Source organism: Pseudophryne corroboree, chromosome 8 (assembly GCF_028390025.1).
Source record: "Pseudophryne corroboree isolate aPseCor3 chromosome 8, aPseCor3.hap2, whole genome shotgun sequence".
NCBI classification, from domain to species: Eukaryota; Metazoa; Chordata; class Amphibia; order Anura; family Myobatrachidae; genus Pseudophryne; species Pseudophryne corroboree.
The window spans coordinates 55,251,288-55,272,490 of NC_086451.1; the positions used below are offsets into that span (position 1 = coordinate 55,251,288).

Sequence of the window (21,203 nt, forward strand, 5' to 3'; positions counted from 1 at the left end):
TCCAGCCACTCCCGCATTTTTCCCAGAAACGGTAGCGTTTCTTCGCACACACCCATAAAACGGCCAGTTTCCGCCCAGAAACACCCACTTCCTGTCAATCACATTACGATCACCAGAACGAAGAAAAAACCTTGTAATGCCGTGAGTAAAATACCTAACTGCTTATCAAATTTACTTGGCGCAGTCGCACTGCGGACATTGCGCATGCGCATTAGCGACTAATCGCTCCGTTGCGAGAAAAAAATAACGAGCGAACAACTCGGAATGACCCCCATAGTATGTGCAGCACTGGTATATATGTATATAGATATGATATGTGTGTACTGTATATATGTGCAGCACTGGTATATATATGTATAGATATGTGTGTGTATATAGTATGTGCAGCACTGGTATATATGTGTATGTATAGGTATTCTGTGTGTGTATATAGTATGTGCAGCACTGGTATATATGTATATAGATATGATATGTGTGTATATATGTGCAGCACTGGTATATATATATATGTATAGATATGTGTGTGTGTGTGTATAGTATGTGCAGCGCTGACTGTCCACAGCAATGTGCTCTCTCCCTGACTAAACTCTGCTGCTCTCTGTGTCCCGTAGCCCGGCCCACCCCATTCTCCTCTCCGCCTCTTCAGACCGAAGCCATAAAATGAGCAGCGCCCACCCGAGGCTCACCCAGAGCGGAGCCGCAGCGGCAGCAGGAGCAGTGCCCGGGGCGGACCCAGCAGCAGAGATGCCGGCCACAGAGAAGGACCTGGCGGAGGACGCGCCGTGGAAGAAGATCCAGCAGAACACCTTCACCCGCTGGAGCAACGAGCACCTGAAATGCGTTAACAAGCGCATCGCCAACCTGCAGACGGACCTGAGCGACGGGCTGCGTCTCATAGCGCTGCTGGAGGTGCTGAGCCAGAAGAAGATGTACCGCAAGTACAACCAGCGACCCACCTTCCGCCAGATGCAGCTGGAGAACGTCTCCGTGGCCCTGGAGTTCCTGGATAAGGAGAACATCAAGCTGGTGTCCATAGGTGAGCCGGGAGGAGCTTATAGTATGTGAGCCACAAGTGCCTGGGGCTCAGGGGTGCATGCTGGTGTCCTTAGGTAAGCCTGGGGGAGCCATAGTGTGTGAGCCACAAGTGCCTGGGGCTCAGGGGTGCATGCTGGTGTCCTTAGGTAAGCCTGGGGGAGCCATAGTGTGTGAGCCACAAGTGCCTGGGGCTCAGGGGTGCATGCTGGTGTCCTTAGGTAAGCCTGGGGGAGCCATAGTGTGTGAGCCACAAGTGCCTGGGGCTCAGGGGTGCATGCTGGTGTCCTTAGGTAAGCCTGGGGGAGCCATAGTGTGTGAGCCACATGTGCCTGGGGCTCAGGGGTGCATGCTGGTGTCCATAGGTGAGCCTGGGGGAGCCAGTGTGTGAGCCATAAGTGCCTGTGGCTCAGGTTGTATGCTACCCCCCTATGGCATAGCTGCCCTGTAATAATGCCATGCATGTAACCCAATATATATGTATTGCAACCCACTACCTATGCTAACCCCATCTCCCTTCATTGTCTGCAGCATCCTGTGGCTCCCAGCAGGTGTGGAACTACAAGTCCCATCATGCCCCCAGGCAGACTTTTAGTTCCACATCTGACAAGCATTGCATACTGGTACTTGTAGTTCTACAACCCCTGGAGCGCTGCATGTTGCATACCTCTCCCTGCATTAATTGCTATGTGCCTCACTTTAGACTGATGGGTTTTGTTTGTGTAAAAACCAGTTTGCAGCCTGGATGTGTCGGCGCATGTTTCTCTGTCATGTTTCTCTGTCATGTGGCCTTTTGTTTTCAGCTTGTTAGTGATTAGTGGTGCTTCTAATTGCAGTACAGGCTTCTTCCTAGTGCTGGCAGTGAGGAGGTTAATGGGAGCCCTTCAGGTCTGTGTGATTGCTCTGTAGGGCTTGGTGAGAGCTTTGTCAGGGATGTGGTAGTTATTGGAATTGTGCAAATTCTTCTGGGAGTTGCCCCAATCAGGGTGGTTCTGGGGTCGTGCCCTTGGTGATCTCAATAGGCCTGTGGAATGTGGTTGCTATGGGATTTCCTCAGGATGCCTCAGACCAGGCGTTTCTGGGCTGGAATCATTAGACTATTATGTTTGCCCTCTGACACAAGCAAATATGCTGTCTTTCTCTTCCACACAGCTAGGACTTGGCTCTTGTCTGCAGAATACTGTGTTTCCCACCTCCGTTTACTATAAATATCTCCAACATCCCTTTTCTTGTTGGATCTGGAAGCATTTATGAAATAACATCACATTCTTGCATTAAAGACCCGAGCCACAGGCTAGGCCCTGCCCTGAAATTAGGGTTGGCTGCTCCTTGCTCCTGTGCCTCACAGCTTGCTCCTGTGCCTCACAGCGGTGTGTCATCCTGTGTCTCACAGTATGCATGCATCTAGGGCAATCCTTGTGCCTTAAGGGGTTGCTTTCTTTCCTCAGTGTATTCTGGGAATGGATAAGCTTAATCACACAAACCCATTATACAGTAGGTGGGAGGATTTTGGGAGCGTCAAGGGTTTCATCTCCTAAAAAGACTGTAAAACAAGACGAGACAAGCGTCAGAGGAAAAATTGTTTGTAAAATGCGTGAGGGGTGCCACTGAAATATTATCCCCTCTGGGGCATGGGGGCTAGCCAAAATGTAAAGTATCTGGAGTTTAAATGTCGGAATGTGCCTTTTCCTACACAGCTATTTTCTGTAACTGGTGTCCACTTTTTGCCATCCAATAGACCGCAGAAGCAGAAAGATCAGCTGCAGAGGTATCTGTATTCATTGCAGTCTAGTTAATCAGTAGTCGAGGTTCTCAAACGGAGTTCTCAAGGCACCCTAATGGTCCAGGTTTTAAGTTTATCCATGCTTAGCCACAGGTGACTTAATTAGCGCCTCAGTGAATTTGATTTAACCATCTGTTCTGAGCTATGGATATATCAAAAACCTGGACCGTTGGGGTGCGTCGAGGACCAAGTTTGAGAACCTCTGCAGTAGTCTATTAAATCATCACTCTTAAGGCAATGAGGCTAATTGGCTTTTGTTGTGGCTGATATTCCTTGTTTTACAGTGCGGGGGGATGGTGTTTTTATCAAAGTCCAGAGAGAGATAAAATTGGCTAGTATTTCTCACAATCGGCTTGTCTTTTTTTTGCAGGCTGTGTTTAATAAGACAGGTGCTGATTGGTAGTTTATCTCTCACAATTTTATCTTTCCAAGCTTTGATAAATAACCTCTGTAATGTTAAATGACCAAGTATACTTTAAAGGGTGTGGTCTATTAATGTATATAAATCATGTATTCAAAGTACCCACCAATCTGGGTAAAAGTAGATCAAGGTATTATGCATTCGGAATCCCGACACTGTAGCTAGCCATGCACAAGTTAAGTTCAATGTGGTAAGGTAGAAATCTGCAAGTCCTAAGCCCACGTGCATTGTGGGAGTGAGGCTTAGTTGGCATCAATGGCTGTTGCGGTCTGCTTCTACATTAAACTCACCATCAACTGTTCTGTACACAGCTTTACTGTAAGGCGGCAAAAGCAGTGGGCTCGCCTCTCCTGCTAGACATCTGCTTTACCCATCTCCTTCTGCAAATGTTCCCTTTTCTTACAGACTGACTTCCCCTGGATCCTTGCACGGTCATCTTGGTGGTATGCCCAGCCTTCTGCTCAATCATTGTGCTGCCCGATTCTAGTGGGCAGTGAGCGGATGGCAGTGCCACATCCGGCCTATTCTCTGAACCTCTACTTGAGCAAGACCCTCTCTACGTTCTTGGTGTACTATGCTTACCACTAAGAAATACTGTGGCCAGCACAGTGTTGTGATTAACCCCTGGTTGCCCTGCAGTTCTTTAATATCATGTGTTAGTTTTATTTTTTTTCTACTCCAAATTCACTTAGGGCTTTTTCCTATGCTAACAGTACACACCCACAGTCTTTGGGAGGAGAGCACAAGTCTCATGGGTCCACAGGAACATCAGTGATTAACTTCTGGTCGCTCCTTATTAGAGTACACAGAAGCCCCTCGATACCTGAGTAACAGGTGTTAGTATTCCTGTGGTACAGGGTGGCCTCCATTGACCCATCAGTGTTCTACTCAGAACTTTTTTTTTTTTTTTTTGCTGGGTGGTATTAGGTGACTCGGGGAGGTAGGCAGCAGCCCATTGTGCACCCTACTCATTGGGCATGTCGCCTACTGTTTGGCGGGCAACGGGTAGGAGAGGGGGAGGCTGTGAGGCTGCAGTGCTTGCTTCCAGTGGCAGTGTAGGTCGAGGAAGATGGGACGGCTGGTGTCCTTCTGATGGTGAGGGCTCTGATAGGGTGGGTTGAGGTGGAGGAGGGCAGTTGGTAGCCTCCTTCTGGCATGGGCAGCTCTAAACAGGCCGCACTGGGAGCGGTCAATAAGCCGCAGTTTTCCGTCAGTGCTGACTTTTGTCTGCATCACAATGCTGGGTGGTAGGGATACTTTGCCGGACGAACCACGTGAGAAGTATGGCATGGGGAGAAAGTGCCCATTACCATCTGTCCAGTTAGCACCTCTTTTTGGCTTTATAGGTGGAGGCATAGCTTTATATGGTGATATTTGTTGCGTTGTAAGTACTGTACATCATAGGGGGGTTGTTGTAAGCTAGTTGCGGTATATAATGGGAAGGAATAGTCATTATTTCAAATCTGACGAATTTTCCAGTAGACTCTATGAACAGAAGGTGAAGATCACAGGACGCAAGTTAGACTACGCAAAAGACCTATGGGGGAAAGGTATCAAAAACCTGTAAAAGAGCAGTTGCCCAGGGCAACCAATCTAGTGTTCCCACTAGGATGTGGGCAGGGTGCTGAGGTGCGGGCACAGCATCGCTGTGCGCATGACTGTCAAAGGGGCGTGCCCAGCACTTATGGGGTCACTACACTTGCCCCAATCACTCTCCTCAGTGTGAATAGGTGCCGTCTCCATTCTAGTACAGGGCCTGTCTATTCATAAGATGAGACTTGCTTACAGGTTAAACCCACTAGCATTACATATATGAAGCATTGTGCACGTAACAAAGGTAAACTTTGCTTTAAGTTTAGTTTTTAATCCCCCTACTGTTTACTTTACACTTTCCTTGAGCAAGAAGTTCTGGTGTGTTGGGACCAGTAAGTTCCTTGGCAGATAAAGGGTCAACTTCAGCAGCGCTGTCTGAAATCGGAGTGCTTGCCACGCTCCTGCTGTAGCTGTGTAATTATGAGGTAACATCCTGCACTGTCAGGAAGTCTGTTTTCTTGGAATTCCGAGGGACTGCTGCTGGAATTCAATTTTGAGACTAAACTTCTAACCAGATTTAGTTCCAGATCACCCTCTCCTAGCAGCAGCTGCTCAGGAACATGCATTTATTAATATAAACCTAAAATGCGCACTGCCCTGTGTAACGCACAAGTATATCGAAGAGTCCACCGTACTGTCAAAGCGCTTGTATCTGCGGTTATTGCTCACTCGGAAATTCCTGTTCTATTCTAGCTGAGACTGAAGTCTGGTTTTCATAGAGAATTTCCCGCATCATCATCCGGCTGCTAAAATGGATACAGCCATATCTGAATGTTACCAGGTGTTTTGTTTATTGGCTCTCCAGTGTGTGTGCATGAGAAGGGAACATTAATGCATGGTGTGTAAAGTAGCAATTTGTGCTACCTGGTGATTGTAACTGCAGCAATATATGGCCAGTATGCGTTTCCGTTACACTTGGGGTAACCTCTGTAGCGGACAACACAGGAGCCTCGGTTTGTTCTAGAACAGATGTATTAAGGGGTACATTTACTAAGCAGTGATAAGAGTGGAGAAGTGAGCCAGTGGAGAAATTTCTACATGAACCAATCAGCAGCTCTGTATCATTTTATAGTATGCAAATTATAGATGTTTCTTCAGTGCTGATTGGTTGATGGGGAAATTTCTCCACTGGCTCACTTCTCCACTCTTATCACTGCTTAGTTATACCCCTTTTCCACTAAAGCACGGGTCGCAGCCGTGTCGCCCGACACGGCTGCGACCCGTGCTACAGCCCCCTTTTAAACAGCGTTCACCAACCCGGCATATTGCCGGGTTGGTGACGCTGCTACTGACGCAGTAGGGGCAGCGCTGGGAGATCAGATTTCCCAGCGCCGCCCTCCCTATACACTGAACGGGAGCTGTGTCGCCTCGACACGGCTCCCGTTCACACTAGACAGCTAGCTGGGTTGAACACGTGTTCAACCCGGCTAGCTACCCGGATAGGATTCCCGGATCACATGATCCGGGAATTTGCCGGGGGTCCCTTTTCAACTAGGGAAAAACACGGGTAAATGCGCGCCCCCGCGCGTTCACCCGTGTTTCTAAGAGCTAGTGGAAAAGGGGTATAAATCTAACCCGTTGTCTGGACAAGTGATAAAGCAGTGGTAAGTGCAAGGTGATAACGCACTAGCCAATCAGCTCCAATATTGACATCTAGGAGCTGATTGGCTGGTGCGTTATCACCTTCCACTTATCACTGATTTATCACTTCTCCAGGCTTAATACATCTGCCCCAGCGTTACGCCGTTGTCGCATAGCTCAGACTTGAGAACCTATGTACCAAGTGACCTTTATGCAGTGGCGAGAACTGTAAACCTTAATGTAGAGTTTTATTGTAGCCCTTAAGATCCGTATGGACTGATTTGCAGTAGGTGATAGCCAATCAGCCGCTGTTTGTGTGCCAGCCTACGTTCTGTTGCCTAGTAAACTAAATCTGCTTGCTGCAATTGCTTTGTTTTGCTAGTTTTTTGCTGTTTATAATTAGGCGTAAACGGCTGCGGTCAGGCTCGTGCTGCAAAAAACTTGTATTTGCAATCTCTGATGAGAATGGCCAATATAAACTGCATAATGTCAGTGGCTGATAGGTGTTTTTACAGTGGCATTGGTACCTGCGAGACTGAATCCCCCCCTATATACTCTTCTATGGCAACAGTCATTGCCCACCCCCCTTCAGTTCAGATTTCTGATCTTGTGCCAGTCTAGGTCTTTATACACACCAGTCTCTTGGCACTTATTCAAGTGCAGCAGCTGCCGAATAATCTGCTGAGTGTCTCGTTTTATCCCAGTGTCATGGCAACAGCAGCCTCTGGCGTCCCCTTTCCCCACCGGACTGGACCCAAAGGCAGGCGGAGACACCCCCCTCCTCCCTAATTTCTGGGAGACTAGGAGTGAAAAGTAATTGATAATGTAGAGCTACATTGTACTGATGCAAATGAGCAGCTTTTTCTCTGCTACAGAAAACTTGGAACGTCTTTATTTTAGGTCTCTCGAGCCGTCGTCAGACTGAATGCATTTGGCAATGGCAAACAAATCTGCTCCTTCAGACATGAACCATAAGTTACTTGCAAGCAGCTGACTTTTTGCAAACTGTAAATGTGTTTCCTCGTGGAACAAAATAAAACGTATGGACTGTCATATTTTGGAAATAATGGTGATCCACTAGTACTGTACTTGGCGGTTACTAGTCTTGTGGCTTAGCCAAGTAGGCAGCAATTCATGTAAGTAGTGCAGCGTCTTCGTGTAGAAAAGCCTTGGTGCAGGCTACAGAATGCAGTGTCTGTGAACGGGATGGATACTTGGCTCTGCATACTCTGAAGGGTGTGGCTGGTTGAGGTTTTTTTCGTTCTTGTTGATGCTGCGGGAAAACAAGAGAAGTTTGTTTGATCTAAATCGGCAATATATCTTTGTATTATAGGTGTTTTTTTTTTTTTGTTTTGTTTTTTTTTTTAACCTTTTGGTCTGATAAATACTAAAGGATCTCTATATACAGTACACTTCTGTTACTGGCATAAGTGACTAGGAAACTCGATAGCTGGATGTTCTCAAATTTGCCAAATTTCCCCCATAACTCATCCTGTGAACTGCGGAATGATCTCCAGAATTGTAATTTGGGGTGTATCGAGGGCTGTGAATTGGAGTGGGGGTTACAATGTTAGGCTTCTGGAGGTCTAAACACAACCCAGCAGTCAAAGTTCCTGCTGAGCTGTAATATATTGTGCCCTGCATCTGCAGTCCCCGGGGCTAAGCTTGGTTGTAGGTTGCAGAGCTGTAATATATTGTGCCCTGCATCTGCAGTCCCCGGGGCTAAGCTTGGTTGTAGGTTGCAGAGCTGTAATATATTGTGCCCTGCATCTGCAGTCCCCGGGGCTAAGCTTGGTTGTAAGTTGCAGAGCTGTAATATATTGTTCCCTGCATATGCAGTCCCCTGGGTGAACACTGTGCAGTAATTGGGGTTCCCGGTCACTTTGCGAAGAAGACACCCCAAAAAACCTAAACCCAGGTCTACCTTTTTCCATGTTGACCTGACGACCATGGTTAACCTTTCCATGTGTCCACCTGGTGCCTGTTGACCTAATGAGTGTCGACCTATATAGGGTCTACTCAACAAACCCATTCCACGCAGCTTAGCACAGCAAGTTAGTGTCCCTTTTTAAGCTTGCTTTTCCTTAACTTCATGCAACTGCATGGGGGGGAAGAGATTCTATTGCAACACACATTTACTGGCCACTGTTGTATTTTTAAAGTTCTTAGTTTTCCGGTCATATACTGTACCTCCCATGTGGCGCAATGAAAACTGCGTTCCAGCCTGTATCTTGCCATTTGATGGCATTCATTTATGCATATACAGGAAATCCATGGTAGAGGAGATAAGACGCAGGAGGAAGACATTATTTTCCCGACAAGCGATTTGGCACCACAGTATTATCTTGGCTGTTCTTCTTACAGGAAGAGGGCTTCCTATTTTAGAATCTTGCTCTTAGACCTGCAAACCTGCCCACAGAGCTCAGATCAGAGGCAGGAGATAAGATGTTGGGTACTCATGGGTCCCACATACTCTGGAAAAAGACCCGAAATCTGCTCATAAAAACATTTTTTTTTTTCCCCTTTTCAATTGGGAAGAAACCTTAAACAGCAGATCCGTATGGACAGTGGCTCTGGGAAGACGTTGCATAACCAATCATCCGCAGCGTAGCCTGCCAAGTCCTAATATAAACAGATTTCTTTTCTCTTTAATTCTGAGCGTATCAATGGTTCCTCTGCTGAGAACGTACAACACTGTATCATACACATTGTGTGACCACAGGAATGTGCATACGATCGCCAGCGTCCTACACCCTTTCAGTGAAGGATCTCCACAACAGAAACCAAATGACTATAGTACAGATCAAATCCCTACCTTTAACATACACCGTGGCGGATCTGTAATGGCTTTTTATTCTAATGCATCTTTTATTTCTGCAGCGGGGTACACTGGTATTCCACAGGGAATAACATCGGGGTGTAGAGTTGTATCTTGATCCGAGGCACCAACAGGCTAAAAGCTTTGACTGTTCCCAGGATGCATAGCGCCGCCTCCTCTATAGCCCCGCCTCCAGGCACTGGATCCAGTTACGGTGGTACACTGCTTAATGGGGAGCACTGGATAAAACTTTAGCATTAACTGTTTTGGTGCTTGCATTGAGAACTGTATTATGTAGACGATGGGAAGAATCACTTCCCTGGTACCAGCCACCTTCTATCCGTTCCCATTGGTTCTAGCACAGAGTGGAACACCTCAGGCTCTGGAACTTGCGGCGACTTTAGATGTCCGGTTATAAATTATACTGTAAATATTCCGAAATGGGTTCTTTACAATGTGCAAACCAATGCAGCCCATACACCAGTACAAAGAGGTTACACCTTTAACAGTAATATTCGGCAAATGGCACTTAGCCTATACCCTAGTATACCGAACGGTTTTAGGTCTGGGACTCGGGGTCGACGCCAATTGGTCGACACACCTTGGGTCGACATGGACAAAAGGTCGACATGGAAAAAGGTCGACATGAGTTTTTTTGGTGTCGTTTTCTTCGTAGTGACCGGGAACCCCAATTAGTGCACCGCGTCCCCTTGCATGGCATGGTGCCTTCACTCCGCTTCGCTCGGCACAGATTACCGTTCCAATCGTAGTCCACGTGGATCGTTAAGTATGAAAAGGTTCGGAAAAAAAAAAACACCTCATGTCAACCTTTTTCCATGTCGACGTTGTTCCTGTCGACCTTTTGTCCATGTCGACCTTTTGTCCACGTCGACCTAAGGTGTGTTGACCTTTTTGTTGTCGACCTGGAGTCCGGATACCACGGTTCCCCCCCCCCCCCTCCCATGTGAGGCACTTGCAGCTGGAGGCTGGTGATCGGGCATATCAAGATCAAATCCACATTCATGTCTGCACCTCCACCCCGAATGTGAAGATTATTGGGGTTGCCTCCCACATAATACACTCGGGTGTTCCACCTTAAATGAAGCATGTAGTACGGTCTTTGCACAAAAAGGCTCCAGGACCACTTCCCTATAACCATGATGTTGGTTTATTAAAATATCAAAGGTAAAAATAAAAAGCACCTTTATTTGTACAAAGCAGCAAGTCCTAAAACAGGCGGGTGACTCTCATACCCAAACAGGAACAAATCCTCAGTGAAAGCTGGCAAATAGAGATCCCAGAAAAGTGCATTGAGTCCTCCCTGAAAAATGGGTCCACAGATGCAGTCTACCCCAACACATTCTGATCCCTTCAGGATCTTAAAACAGAAAAAAAAACCCCAGAACTACGGGAGTATTTTTATACCGAAGCCCCATTTATCTAATGCTGGACTGTAAAAGACAAAGGGGGTGATTAAATTGCAACAATAGAATTGCTCAATTGGGTGCCATCTAGTGGCAGGCGTGGGGTAAAACAAATGAATCACCCCAAAGTGGGCTGTTTACTAAGCTTTGGAGAGAGATAAAGTACCAGCCAATCTGCTCTTAAATGCCATGTTATAGGGTTTGTTTGAAATGAGTTAGGACAGTGGTTTACAAACGTTTTTGAATCACTGCGCCCTAGAATATCAGAATATTTTTTCCCGGCGCCCCTAGGCCAAACCATTCTTACTGTAATATTTCTTTCTAAATTTCTCAATAAGTTGATCGCGTTTATAAGTTATCCTTAGGGTCAGTTGTGTGGTGAGGGACAAGATCTGCTTCTGTTTGGCCACATATTTTATGACTGGCAGCCACCAGCACTGGTTTTGCCTATTATATTGACCATGAATAATCCTGGACCACCAACCCAGAGCACCCTGCAAGTGTCCTGAGGCACCCCAGGGAGCCATAGCACACAGTTTGGGTACCTCTGAGTTGGGAGCTGGTTGACTGGTACTTTTCTCTATTCAGAATCTGCAATCCTTTCTTTTGCATGCTGGGGGCCTCCCATCGCAGAGCAAGGTTGACCAGGATGCAGAATGGCCTGCCCAGCAGCTGCCACCGCAATTAACTGTGGAAGACACCCTGCAGCCACAGCTAGGCTGTGTATGAATGAGGTTCGCGGCCATTTTTTACACCGGAGCAGCTCCATGTGATGTTATGCAGCCGCCCAGCCCGGTTTCCCTGCACCGCTCCGCAACACTCCGTTGCCACCCCGGGAACGCCTCTGTCAATCAGATCACATTGTCTAGTTGCGCAGGACGGGTCGCAGGGAATGGGGTTATTGCGGTCGAATTGCTTTGACCCGAATAACCCCCATAGGCCCCTTATGCAGGGTTAGGCCTTGTTATACAATGTCATACTGAGCCTCTAACTAGTCTAAAGGCCCATATAGACGGGCTGATGCGGGAGAGATGTGTGCTGAGCGAACCGCTCAGCACACCTCTCCCGCCGCTCAGCACAGCGCAATCTGTGCGGGGGGAAACGGGGGGCCGCTCATTTCTCCCAGCGGGTGTAGTGAGCGACCCGCTAGATTGGCCTGCACGGCAGGCCAATCTAGCACCAGCAATAGCGATGTGCGGGGCTGCGCATCGCTATCGCTGTTAGGGTTACACACGGAGCAATCTTGCTGAAAATCTAAGCAATCTAGTCGGATTGCTTAGATTATCGCTCTGTGTGTACCCCCCTTTAGATCATTGCAAATTAATTAGTTGGCTCGTTACTCCACGTCTATCGTTCCAGACAAAGTTGGAGTGTGTTCATTGACCTCATGAATAATTAAATAGTAAGGTTTTGTATCTTGGACATTCAAATCTCTTAATCCAATTCTCGGCCAGCTGTGGCCAGACTGAGTCCTCTGCAAGCCTTAAATCTGTCACGTTCAGTCTATAATGGGTAACCCAATTTACATTAGTCTCCAACTTTGCTAGAGATCGCATATACATAGTCGAGTCACATTATTATGACGCCCTCCATGTGACGTTGGCAGCGCGTAGCCTATGAAGTACATCACGTGCCGTGCGCTGGCCTGGTGGGTATATACGGTGTGCGATAGGCCGTCTGCACACATCACTCATTGTGGTCATGGGTAACGGGCGATTTTATTAGATTTGCAAAAAGGATTATCGGCTTTCGGGCCAGGGGTGGCAGTATTTCTGAAACAGCGCAGTGAGTGACCTGTTCGCGTGCTGCTGCGGTGAAGGTGAATCATGACTAGACAAATGGTACCATTGCAAATAACCAGTGTGGAAAATGCGGTGCATCATGTGCCAATGATTTGAGGTGAATGTTCGATATGAAGGTGTGGGAGGGCCGACCTCCACACTACAGGGGAGCAGCTCACCGTCGGAATGAACCTGGAAACTACCAGACGTGTCTAAAATGACAAGTCCGCTGTCTAGCTACTGTCCGTGCTGCACACTGTTACTCTGGCTATTAGCTGGTAGTCATAATGTGACTCCACCGTGTATCATTTTAATTATGCAGATTAACCTAGAGGCGGTGTCCCCACCAGTAATGGGGTTATAAGTGCACACCAGGGGTATTCAATATGTGGCCCTCCAGCTCCTCTGGAACTACATATCGCAGCATGCCATAGTTTTGCTATTAGGGCATTTAAAGCTGGCAGGGCATGTTGGGATGTGTAGTTCCACAGTAGCTGGAGGGCCACAGGCTGACTAACCTTGAAAGTATCTGGTTACTGTGGGTTGCAGCACTTTATTTTAGAATACCCCCCTCTGTACTATGATAGTATTTCTTATATAGCCTTCTACTGTCAGCGGAGATGCTGTATATCCGTATTGACCCCTGTATGGCAGTGCTGGTTGATCTCTGCCATTTCTACACACTGGAGTCTGAGCAAACTAGTTCTGGAGCCCTGAGGGCAGTACAGTTGTGTACTGAATGGAAACCTTTGTGTGTGTTTTTTTTTTTTTTTTGTTCTGTTCTAAAGGAGAACCTGGCTCCACTTATAGCACGGTGACATGTCTAGAAGCAGGAAAGTGTAGAGGCACACTGTACTAATACAGCACAGTAGCTGGTAGGAGTCAGTGGGTTTTATAGCTAAAAGACCTCAAAACTGAAAGATTGTGTGTACTGATTAGTCCATAGCCTGCTATGTATGTTGGCCCTTTTTCTCTAAGAAACGGTCAATCCACACACTGGGGCAGATGTATTAAGCCTAGAGATGGCATAAGGAAGTGATAAACCATTGAGAAGTGCAAGGTGAATGCACCAGCCCAGTGGTGGAACTAGCGAGCTTTGCTGCCCGCCCCCCCTCATCCCGTCCATGTCCACCCCTGGAGAGGATCTGGTGAGGGGGACCTGTTCAGGGCCAGGGAAATGGATACCTAGCAACTGTGCCGTAACTAGACATTTTAGCACTGTGTGCAAGAGACTGCATCGGAGCGCCCCCCCCCCCCCCCACACGTAAAACGGGCAGTGCGTGCCATGGGGGCGTGGCTTCATGGGGAAGGGATGTGCCACAAAATAATACGAATTCCTATTACGGTGCATGTTAGTCTCCATTATTCAAATTACACTGCACAGTAGCGCCACTACACCAGGTAGAGCCTCTTTACACATTATGGCAGATGGCGTCCCCCTTTTTACACATTACAGCAGACAGAAAGAATAGATTATACTTACTGTCTCCACTGGCAGTCAGGCTCCTCGGTGCAGCAGCTTCTGGCAGATCCCAGGCAGGGGAGAAGGGAGTGGGAATCGGGAGCTGCAGCAGTGCAATGTTATTGGTAGAGGTGCCGCTGCAGCTGTCCCTCTCCTTCCACATAGACTGGCTGCTGCCGCTGTGATGAGGGAAGCGCATCCCAGCATTCACAGCGGTGGCCAGCCTATGTGGGAGAGGGACAGTTGCAGCAGCGCCTCCACCAACTACACTGCGCTGCTGCGGCTCTCTCCTCCATATCCCCCCATGGCCACTGCGTCCCTGTGCTCTTCTCCTCGGCAGGTGGTGGTGGCCCGCAGCACACAGCGGCAGGCGGCATGTAATGAGTCAGTTTGACTCATTACATGCCGTGCTGGCTTTGGGCCCCTTGACAGTGGCAGGCTCCAGTGCAAGGCACCGCTTGCGCTTGTGGTAGTTCGGCCACTGCACCAGCCAATCAGCTCCTAACTGTTATTGTTATTTTTACATTGCCAGCAGAAGATATAAGTAGCATTGCATATTAATATACTTATCATACATCCATCACTCATAATATATATATATATATATATATATATATATATATATATATATATATAATAAAAAAATTTGTATACCAGAACGGCGAAATATTTATTCGCCTGTAATTATATAGTGACACGAACGTTCAACACGAAGTAACAGCAAAAGACACTGGGGCAGATGTATTAACCTGGAGAAGGCATAAGGAAGTGATAAACCAGTGATATGTGCAAGGTGATAAACGCACCAGCCAATCAGATCCTAACTGTTAATTTACATATTAGAGTTGATTGGTTGGTGTGTTTATCACCTTGCACTTCTCAATGGTTTATCACTTCCTTATGTCTTCTCCAGGTTAATACATCTGCCCCACTGTTTCTGCAAGCATGTCATTTGCTCAGAAGCACCTACCTCCTCAAATCTCAACTTAACTGTAACATCAGGCTGCATTTAGTATTTTTAACTTCATTATGCCGTAGTAACATAATTCTTGCTTTGATGTGTATTGGTTAATGGGCGATGGATTTTTATTTATTTTTTGTTGGGGGGAGGGGGTGTTTGTTCACACGTATTTGAAAACACATCCATTTATCATCTTTTCCGTGAGCTTCCATCTGCTATTCATGTGTTTCGCCTTCATCCATACGTTTTATTGTACATGTATCGCACAATGCATGTGAATTGGGAGCGTGCTCAGTTTTTTAAAACATTTGGTGCAGAGTTTGAAATGTTAGACCCAGATGGTGGAACACACAAACCTGCCCTAATTTATACTGTGGTCTGCCAAATGTCAGCGTGCAGACGTAGAGAGAAGGGAGCATCTATAATGGGGTATGGGTCATTAGACCGCACTTGGGTCGACATGGTCATTAGATCGACCACTAATGGTCGACCTGGGAAAAGGTCAACATGAGTTTTTGTAATTTTTTTTATTTTTTTTCTTTTCTTCATAAAGTGGCGGGGAACCCCAATTAGTGCAGTGTCCCCTCACATGGCTCGCTTTGCTCGGCGCAGGTTACTATTCCCAATCGTAGTCCACGTGGATTGGAAAGTATGAAAATAAAGAAAGTGAAAAATGCATGTCGACCCAATGACCGTGTCCCCTATAATGGATAGTCCTCACTTCACGTCTTGCTTCCGGCCAGCGCTGGTTAATGGGAAGGATGCAGGAAAGGTAGAGGCCCTGATGCCCTTGCAAGGTTTTCAACAGGATAAGATCTTCAAAGGTTATTCTATGAATGAAACCAATCCCTGGAGCCTTTCTGCGGTTTCTGATCTAATGTCACAGCTACTACTGTGCGATCACAAGTGAGTTTTCCCTGTAAACTGGGACTCACTTCAGTGCAAATTATTTATTTAGGCTGCTACACCTATCCCTCCTCATTACACCTGGTCCAGGGAGAGAGAATGGATGATTGGGTAAGTTAAGGGTGGAAGCTGTTATTTGCCTCTGTACAGTAAACTGCTGACTAGCATGGTCGTTTCATGTGACCCCGCGGTTCCCAGTGGCCAAAATCTGGGTTAACTATACTCTGCTTGTGCGTCGGTCACATTTGTTCTTATATATTGTTGTTTTTCATTTATTTTTGATCTTCAAACTGTTGAATTTGGTCCATTATAACACAAGTCTGCATAGTGGTCGCATCTGTACGTGGGAAGCCGCTAGAAGTGGGTATTGCTCACCTTTCTATGAGAAACGGTCTGTTATAAAGATCAGGACTAGGATCGGATTGTACGGCTTCATGTGATCACATACTTTGTCCCAGTGTTCTATAGTGCATTAGGGTTATTGGCCATAGATCCCAATTTATCTCATTATGGATGAATATTATATTTTATAATTAGGCTACACTTATCATTTTCTTTAAGTAGACTGAAGGCACGTACGTATGCCTCAGGTCATCGGTGGGCACCCCATAGAATTATTGTCCCCAGCAGTGCACAGTAAAGGTGGAGTTGGCCTTTAAGTCTCACGTCTATTTTGCTTATATAATTCAGAAGCCCTTACCACTGTAATACAGCTTAATTTTCCCAGTGTGCTGGGCAGCACCCGTCCGAGCATTACTCCGCCAGCTATGGTGGCCAATCCCGAGATCGGCGGGATCCCGAGATTTAGGGCCAAAAATGACCGGGATTGGAAGCTCCAATCCCGGGGATTGAGGGATCAGCATTGAGCGTCCACAGGATGCTCAGACGCTGCCCAGCATCCTTATTTCGGCTCCCCAGCAGAGCGTGAGAGGTCACACTGCGCCATCAGCCGCTGCTGTGAGCCGCCAGCAGCTATCAGAGGTGGTTTCCCACACGCCCGCCCCTGGTATATGGTGAGTTATGAGGGCGGGGTGGGGCGGCCACATAGCTAAAAGCCAATACCGGGATTGGCCATTTTTCAATCCTGATACCCGGGATTGGCTTCCCTAGTGCCAGCCTTTGTCTGCTACAGACCTGTAATTGGCATGGCCATCTACAGTCCTGCTTCCCATCCAATTGGAGTCAATCTGAATTCATTTAAAATCTGCTCACCAGGCTGTCAAAGATGCTAGAACCCTAGATGGGTTCTCGCATGAGTCCACCGAGATATGTAGACTAGGAGCCAGCGGCCAGACTCATCAGTGAGAAAGGCATGCACGTTGCATCGTACTGTAGCTGTATACTTCCATTGTATAGATGGGTGATATTTTGAAAGGGCAAAATTACATGTCTGTATGGGAAGAGACTGATAACCTGGCCCTGCAAAATAACACAGTACATGCTTTTTGTATGACACACCTGTGTTTGGTGTTTTGCCTTAAATGCCATCCCAAATCTTGTAAAAACATGCTTCTAAACACGGAGCCTTTCTAGAAGAGACACTGTACATACATAGTGTCCCCGTCTCCGCCAGGAATGCAGTATCCTGCAGCTGTTTCCTACATGGGGCTGTCATGCTTGCCTGGACTGATACAGCCATGAAACGATTTACTGCATATTTACATATAGTGCAGCTTCTGTCACCCAGCCTCTGCGTGTGCCTGTATTGTAACACCACACCCTCCGCGGTAAAGGCCATGTGTAGTGTAAAGTCATTATTTAAGGATGGCCACAGATGCTGATTTTGTGCGAGTTGGTAACCGTTTCCTGCAGGGGGCATGGCGGTTCCTGCAGGAACATTCCTCCATCCATACTATGCAGTATCCTAGTGTATGTGTGGAATGTTGGGCATTGCTCAAGGCTTGCAGGAAGTGGCTTTTGTCTGTTTATTGCAGCTGTCTCACTCCTGCCGCAGATCTATTGCATAAAGCATGGCACAGACAGAAGTTCCCTACCAGGATGCTTGGACTGATCTTTAGAGGGAAGGGAGATCCGAATGGGATAAACTGAATTTGGTTCCATAGCCAGGAATGCCTGCTATGCTGGCTTTGTTATATAGAAATAAAAAGTGGGGCTATTGCCCATAGCAACCAGAGTTTCTAGCAATTCTACAGAATAATAGCTACTATCTGGTTTCTGTGTGCAACAACCTCACTCTCCCGTTTATATAAATGTTAGCAAATCTGCTCCTGTAAGTTTATTTAATTGACTTGGTCCAAAATTCTATTTTAAACTGGTAATCCTGATGGAAGTTAATGTAAGAGTACTGGACAAGCTGACTGCTAAATATTACTACTTAAATTATGATTATCACGCTTTTATATGGTGCCAAAAGGCAGGGCCGTAACTAGGGGGGGGGGGGGGGTGATACTGGTAACACCGCGCAGGGCCCTTGTTCCTGTAGCATCCTGCCGTGTACAGTTGCTCAGAGCATGTTCATGACTCCAGGCACTGCTGCATATTGGGTGTTGGAGGCCCACCCCTACGCATGACATTATTTGCAAAGGGGGCAAGGCTGGCACAGGGCGCTGGAAAGGGGTCAAAAATAAGTAAAGTGACTTGCAGTACAGAACACTGCAGAATAAGGACAAGGCTTATAAACCTTTCTGCATCAGCTGTCATAGTACCCAAATGGGCAGGGTGCAGTTTATATACCAGATGTTGGGATCCTGGCATTCAGAATACCAATGTCTGAATCCCAACAACCAGTGAACTGGCGGCGGTTAGAATCTCGACCACAGCCCGGTATTCCCACTCGAGTGATGGGAATAGAACCTGTGGCGAGTGCACTCGCTACGCTCTCTGCCGGGATGACTGGATGCTGCTGTCAGGATAGTAACAGCTGGCATCCCGTCTGCCGGGCTCACATATTCCGAATGCGCAGCAGGGCCACTAAACCCAAAGGTTTGGTGCAGTGGGAAAGTGATGGAATAAGGGAGGGAAGGAAGAGTCTTGCTAATGAGAGCTTACAGTCTAAAGTAGTTTTATTATTGCTTTATGGATATAACAAAAGGCAGATTGAACTCTTAAGAGGCACTTCAGTAGTGTGTTTTTTTTTTTTTATTTTTTTATTTTTTTGGGGGGGCGGGGAGCACCTGATGGAGCAATTGATGGAGCAATTGAATTGCTGCTCCAGTTGGATGTGCCCAAAAGCATCCGGTTTAGCTGTGCAAAGTGGCTAAACCTTTCCAGAGACCAGAAACTTGGATTACAGTTAAGGATCTTTTTAATTATGTTCCTATCCCTTATATTGCACCAATAAGGAGAATATGCTGGTGAGTGATGTATGTGGAGGTGGTGATAGGGTTAATAACTTCTCTAGCTAGAACAGACTATGCATGGGCACTGCTTGTGTAGCTATTGCTTGGCACAAAGCAGGTACGGCAGTGACACTGCAGTGCAGCAGAACAGACCTCTGCTCGGAGGAACATGATTTCACTCTAGTCCCTGGTTTGTTTTGGAGGCTCTTGTTCTGCAAGGAAGTAGTGGGGCTGTGACCAAGGCATTCATTTGCCCCCCTCCATCTCTGCTCCTCCATCCCCCAAACTGTACAGGAGGGAGGGAGAGGAGATTCCTGGCAGGCTGCTGCTTGTTGCTTGTGTTTGCCATATAAGGCCAAAAAATGTTGGAAAGTGCAGCGATTAGTGGAGAAGTCTGCTAACCATGGAAGTCGCTTCAGAAGGGGTGGGCATTCGGGGGCTGTGCTTGGGACCCTCTGACTCAGTCTAGCGTTCACTTCTACTGCCCACTTTTGCTAGCAGTAGTTACCACTCGTAATACCGTAGGTGGCTGACGCACCATGAGTTACAAGTTGTTACAGTGCGGTGCTGAAAACTGAGCTTTATACAATAAAATTGCAGAAGTGTTCAGAACATCTGATGGTATTATTGATGCATCAGACCCCCCCCCCCCCCCCCCCCCTTCCCAGTTCTGTAGCATTTAGCATTTACCCAGTATTTCTAATGCTTACATCAATAAACATCTGAGCTTTTAGAGGCATTCCAACAATGTCCCAGCATACTGTATTAGCAATGAGAAATGTACCAGCCTAGAGCCAGCAGTTGCAGATCTGCCTTTAGTGAGTGGTTACTTGTCACATGCTCAACCATACGACAAAGTATTTTTTTTTATTTTTTTTTAGGTCGTTCGGATACCGATAGTAATACCGGATCGCTAGGCTTTTGCCTTTGATTATTTATAGAGCATTGATCATATTATGCAGTGCCTGTACAGTGGTAGGTGTGGGGTTAAATTATCTTGCAGCCTGGAGAAAGGTGGAATCTCCCAACACACGGAGTACAAATCTCATCTGCTAACATTTCATAATGCCAGTCCTCCATACCAGCAGTGTGGGGAATGGGGTGTGCTGCATTCTAGCATTTGGAAGATTGTAACGTTGTCCTACTTGATACAGTAACCTGTGGAAAGTACAAAACAAGTGGGTGTGAACGAGCTCTAAGACAGAAGGTTGAGCAGCCCCAGGGCCAAAAATCTAAAATCAACCTTCAGCGGCTGGTGACACAATTGAATATTAGAGTCCTGGCTGGATGCAACATGCTTTGCTCATAGGTATAATTTTCTGTACATCGGTAGGTGATTAAGAAGCGCCAGCAGCTAAATTGGACAGATTAGGAATACTTAATAATCCTTAAAATGCTGGCTGCACCTAAGCCACTACCTCTGTTAATGAATATATAGCTGTTGCAAACTAAAGTAATCTGTGCTCTTACTGCCTTCTATTGTAGGAGGGGTCTGTGGATAAAACTGGTAACAAGTGTATGCATATCTAGGTAATAAGAACCTCTACCACCCACCACCCATAAACTGCATAACTGTGACCTAATGCTGTACCTCAGTATTTATCTGCATAAGTGAAGGAAAAAGAAAGCATTCTAAATGGCACATGCCAGGTTTTCTAACTGAAAAAGTAACTTTTTAGGTTTTTTTTTGATGGGGCTATATCTTGTATATAGATTGCAGGGGGGGGGGGGGGGGGGGACTCAATTGTTTTGCCTGCCTGCAGCTGTATTGTGTGCCCAGTGGCAGCTATTCAATTGGTTTATGTCGACGGGTGTGATAACATTTCTGCCTGCAGCCCCCTGAAATGGTTAACAGCAATCGTCGGTGTGGGTTTGTGCGCCCAAACTGGGTGCGGTAACAGGACTTTAGACAGGTTTAGCCATTTTAAGACTCTGCATGACGTGTGTGAGAAAAACGGTTGAATCTTGTGGTCAGTTGGTGCGATCGGGCACGCTAGAACAATTGAATCCCTCCCCCCAAGACTTGTATTTAGAAATACAGTATCTCTACAGTAAAGGGCCCCATACAATTATCCGTCCGCATGTCAGAGGTGATCGCAGGCTATCACCCTGGGAGCCTCCCAGGGGGCAGGATCGCCCAGG

The 21,203-nt window shown here is 46.9% G+C and overlaps 1 protein-coding gene across 4 annotated transcripts in view; it reads left to right on the plus strand.

The window, feature by feature from the left end:
* The window catches only part of FLNA (filamin A), a 119,779-nt gene that overhangs the window by 54,645 nt on the left and 43,931 nt on the right, over positions 1-21,203 (plus strand). For all 4 annotated transcript variants that reach the window (XM_063936402.1, XM_063936404.1, XM_063936403.1 and 1 more), the window contains exon 2: positions 612-1,036. In XM_063936402.1, the coding sequence (XP_063792472.1) occupies positions 661-1,036 (376 nt within the window). In that variant the 5' untranslated portion in view covers positions 612-660. The remainder of the gene's footprint in view (positions 1-611; positions 1,037-21,203) is intronic.